This window comes from Setaria viridis, chromosome 9, assembly GCF_005286985.2.
Source record: "Setaria viridis chromosome 9, Setaria_viridis_v4.0, whole genome shotgun sequence".
Classification (NCBI taxonomy): Eukaryota; Viridiplantae; Streptophyta; class Magnoliopsida; order Poales; family Poaceae; genus Setaria; species Setaria viridis.
In genome coordinates this window covers 39,254,241-39,258,967 of record NC_048271.2, presented here as the reverse complement: position 1 = coordinate 39,258,967, position 4,727 = coordinate 39,254,241, and the positions used below count along the sequence as shown (strand labels likewise).

The 4,727-nt window shown below is 49.2% G+C and overlaps 1 protein-coding gene across 1 annotated transcript; it reads left to right on the top strand.

Moving 5' to 3' along the window:
* The first annotated feature begins 1,789 nt into the window (after positions 1-1,789).
* Positions 1,790-4,296, top strand: LOC117839808 (protein DETOXIFICATION 49). The gene has a single exon (XM_034720232.2). The coding sequence runs from the start codon at positions 2,234-2,236 to the stop codon at positions 3,911-3,913; it is 1,680 nt and encodes a 559-aa protein (XP_034576123.1). The 5' UTR covers positions 1,790-2,233; the 3' UTR covers positions 3,914-4,296.
* Positions 4,297-4,727: the final 431 nt, after the last annotated feature.

The window sequence follows — 4,727 nt, the reverse complement described above, 5'->3', positions numbered from 1 at the left end:
GCTATAGTAAGCACTATTATTACAGAATAAGTTTAGCTGACTTTATTTTCCTTGAGCTCAAAAAAAATAGTTGACATTTAGTAGAGCTGTTAATTAGTTTCTGATGAAGTAACCTGTTCATTATATATCATATCTGGATATTTAAACTTAGTTTCCTCTCTGTACAAGATTCCCAGAACTTTGCCTAATGTTCCTTCAAAAATTCTTATAGATTTGATGGTACAACATGTTGGCTAGGATGGCGGCTGTTAACAGCTTAAATGTTAGAAGGTTGTTAATGTTCTATGCAAAATATTAGTTGACCAACGTTGTACCAAGCCAAGTCAATATAAGGGAAAATCTATCAAAGATACACATAATTTAAGTCAGCGTAAAGGGGGGAAATTCAAAGCAAACATTAAAATTTTAATTTCTACAGCAAATGAGGAATGTAGAAGGTAGATGGTTTACAGTATTTGTACAAATATTAGTGAAATATTAACTAAATTGTTAGGACATTTTTATTCCTATTCAATAATAAATATTGCCTTCAGTCCAAACAAGGAACATGATAAAACAACGTGATGGTGCTAAAAGTAGCTAAAACAAATATAAATGAAAAAAATGAAAAATTAATAAACTTCTCACTCAGTGATCCATTTAAAAAGCGTGTATATGAGCGTATGCATTTGTAATGTGTTTTTGGAAAAAATGAGCATGTACTTTTTTGGTATTATTTGAAATACACAACATGCATGTGAATTTCATGTATGTTGCCAATTTTTCATAAATTATTTAATTATTTGTTTTTTTTGGTAACCATCTAGATAATTTCATCTCGTTTTTGTACTAAACCTCCGAGTTTATTCGCTAAAAGGAAAAAAAATGAATCATTCTAGAAGGTCATCAAGAGTGCATGCAATTTGTTATGCTATGTCTTGACCTACAAATGGATGGACAAATTTGATGTTATGACATTAATGTGTGACGAGGTAGAGGGAAAAATAATATATCAAAACTCAAAACACCAATACTATACAAGTCTACGTGCCTAAAGTCAAAATAACAAAATAGTACAATATTAAAGCCAGAAAACAAGTTGAAGTTCTCAACATATCTTTCTTGCACAATTTCATATAAAGTGAAAGGACGAGAAAGAATCGGTAGAACACACCTTGAAAGAAGGATTAAACAAGCATTGACCCCATTTTATTAGCCATTTTGCAACCCTCTTTTCTCCTGTCCTCCTAAACCCGACAACGAATTCTAAAAGTACTATCTTTTTGTTATAGAAACTACATAATCCAAATCAACCTAGGGGGTGTTTGGGAGGAGGGGGCTAAATTTTAGCCCCCGTCACATCGAATGTTTGGACACTAATTAGAAGTATTAAATCTAGACTAATTATAAAACTAATTACACAACCTCTAGGCTAAATCGCGAGACGAATCTATTAAGCCTAATTAGTCCATAATTTGATAATGTGGTGCTACAGTAAGCATTCACTAATGATAGATTAATTAGGCTTAATAGATTTGTCTCGCGATTTAGCCTATGCCTAGGGGTTCTGCAATTAGTTTTGTAATTAACTTATATTTAGTCCTCCTAATCAGTATCCGAACATTTGATGTGATAGTGCTAAAGTTTAGTCCCTGATATCCAAACGCGGGCCTAGACTTTCATAATCTAATCCATATATAATTAATCGCGTAATTAGCCAACAAATTTCATGATGGTAGTAGCCGTGCCCGTGCATGGCCTGGAATCCCCTGTATAAATACCTTCCCGCCCTGCTCCACTTCTCCTCACCCCCTTCAGGCTTCAGGCCTTCCCTTCACCCTCTCACCCCTCTCTCCCTCTCGCTCCATTTGTCACCTTCCATCCGGACAACCGGGGGCGATCCAACTGAGCCCGCCGCGTAGGTTCCCGAAGCCTGGTCCTCGAGCTAGGGGACGCGCGATATACAACAACTAACGCCCCGTGCGCGCGCGTCGTACGTGGTGATCCGCGGCCGGCCGAGACCGGCTGCGAGCGTGGGTGTCAGCCACTCCGCGGCTAGACGACGAGCGCTTCCGTCTGAACTAATCCCAGCTCCGAATCCTTTGTTAATCCCCTCCGATCTCTCTTTTGCATCGATCCATCATATCCATTTCCGCCTATAAATTCAGCCTTTTGCTAGCGTTTGAATCCCCCCTTGGTTCCCTCCAAAACCTCTCTGCGCGCACACGTGCAGCGGAAGAAGCGTCCAGCCGCCATGTGTGAGGGGCTCGTCGGCCAGCTGTTGCCGCCGTGCCTGTGCAATGCCAAGGACGGCGGCGCTGGGGATGGCCGTCGGGTTGGTGTGGTCGTTGTCTCTCCGGACGTTTCTGTCGTTGTCGCGAACGACTCGACGACCGTGGCAACGTGGAAGCAGCCGCCGCCGCCGCCGGTCTTGGCCGACAGGCCGTCGTTGACCAGTGGCCCGACGAGCGAGGCAGCGTCGATCTTGCGGCTGTCATTGCCGATGATCATGACGGGCCTCATACTCTACGTCCGGCCGATGATATCGATGCTCTTCCTTGGCCGACTCGGCGAGCTCGCCCTCGCCGGCGGTTCCCTCGCCATCGGCTTCGCCAACATCACGGGCTACTCGGTCCTCTCCGGCCTCGCCACGGGCATGGAGCCGGTGTGCGGTCAGGCCGTGGGCGCCAGGAACCTCCCCCTCGTCGGCGCCACCATGCAGCGGATGGTGCTCCTCCTCCTCGCGATGTCCGTGCCCGTCGCCTTCCTCTGGGCGCACATGGAGCCGCTGCTCCTGCTGTGCGGCCAGGACGCGGCCATCGCCGCCGCCGCGCAGCGCTACATTCTGCTCTGCCTCCCGGACCTCCTCTTCCAGTCGTTCCTCCACCCTCTCCGCATCTACCTCCGGACCCAGTCCATCAACTTCCCGCTCACCGCCTGCGCCGTGCTCACCGTCGCCATGCACCTCCCCGTCAACTACGTCCTCGTCTCGGTCCTCGGCTTCGGCGCCGGTGGCGTCGCCCTCGCCTCCGCCTTGGCCAACCTCAACCTCGTGCTCCTCCTCCTCGCCTACATCTACTTCTCCGGCGTGCACCGCGCCACCGGCGGCTTCACCCTATCCGAGAAGCTGTTCAAGGACGTCACCGGGTGGATGCGGCTGGCCCGGCTCGCCGTCGAGAGCTGCGCCAGCGTCTGCCTAGAGTGGTGGTGGTACGAGATCATGATCCTTCTCTGCGGCCTCCTGGCCAACCCTAAGGCCACCGTCGCGTCCATGGGGGTGCTCATCCAGACCACGTCCCTGCTCTACATCTTCCCGTCGTCGCTCAGCTTCGGCGTGTCTACGCGCGTCAGCAACGAGCTCGGCGCGAACCGCCCGGCAGCGGCGCGCGCCGCCGCCCGCGCGGGCCTCGCCCTGAGCGCACTCCAGGGCGTCGCCTCGTTCCTGTTCGCCGTGTCTGTGCGCGACGCGTGGGCGCGCATGTTCACCTCGGACGCCTCCATCCTGGCGCTCACGGCGTCGGTGCTGCCCATCCTCGGGCTGTGCGAGCTCGGCAACTGCCCGCAGACCACCGGGTGCGGGGTGCTCCGCGGGAGCGCGCGCCCCAAGGACGGCGCGCGCATCAACCTCGGCGCGTTCTACGGCGTCGGCACGCCCGTGGCCGTGGCGCTGGCGTTCTGGGCGGGGCAGGGATTCAGGGGCCTCTGGCTCGGCCTCCTCGCCGCGCAGGCCGCCTGCGTCGCCGTGATGCTCGTGGTGATCTCCCGCACGGACTGGGTCAGCCAGGCCGAGCTCGCGCAGGTGCTCGCCGGAGTGGCCGCGCCCCGCGACAATGTGAACGGAGACGACGGTGGGAAAGACACGGCGCCGCGTTTCAAGGTTGCGGCGCCCCATGGCGACGAGGACTCCAGCTTGCTCATCACGGTGCAGAGCTGACCGGCGATAAACCTTGACAACGACGGCCGTCTACGTATGAATCACGGTGACTAGCTGGTATGGTAGCCCTGGTATATAGTAGGTGTGAAGTGAAACAAGATTTTTGCAGTCTTGACATTTTTTTGGGGAGGCGTTCTTACGAGCTGGTGTGCCTCCCTAGCAAAAGTACGTGTACCACGTTATTGCAGAAAAACACCTGAGACTTTGAGGTGAAAAAGCTGGGTGTTTCCTGTAATTACGTGGCCGTATTAGGTGTGTTATCTAGGTGGCCTGGATGCCGACATATTTTTATACCTTCTTTAATTGTTTGTTCCCCGTTGTATGATGGATACTTACATGCACGCAAAATACAGAGATGATGCTATATCAATTTTTCAAAGAAATTCTTAAACGCAACATATCAGCTGTGTGCTCCTTCATCATTATAGATATTTGAGTTTTGGGCAACATCGGATCATGCAAGCATTTAAAATTTTTGACTGATAGTAAGTTTTAAAATATTTTGTTTGAAAAAGTTAAAAATCGTAAATGTAGCTAGATTTTGTCTTCAACATACTTTCATAATCTTATAAATCTGTTAGATTTTTAAAAGAGTGATTACAACTATCTAGGTCTAACTATGAAAGAACTTGATCTACAAGTAATGTATTCTCAATTATTTCAAATGACATGTAGGTCAACACGTAATTCGTGTGGCTGATATGTGGGTCCATGCAAATTGTTGTAGGTTTATGGAACGGATGCTTCTAATGGTGGTAGATTTATGAAACCAATCCTAGAAAATTGTAGTTCCTTGATAGTTAGGTAGGCACAA

What these genes read in the sequence shown, in the direction of transcription:
- LOC117839808 (XM_034720232.2), top strand. Translation starts at nt 2,234, where the DNA reads ATGTGTGAGGGGCTCGTCGGCCAGCTGTTGCCGCCGTGCCTGTGCAAT.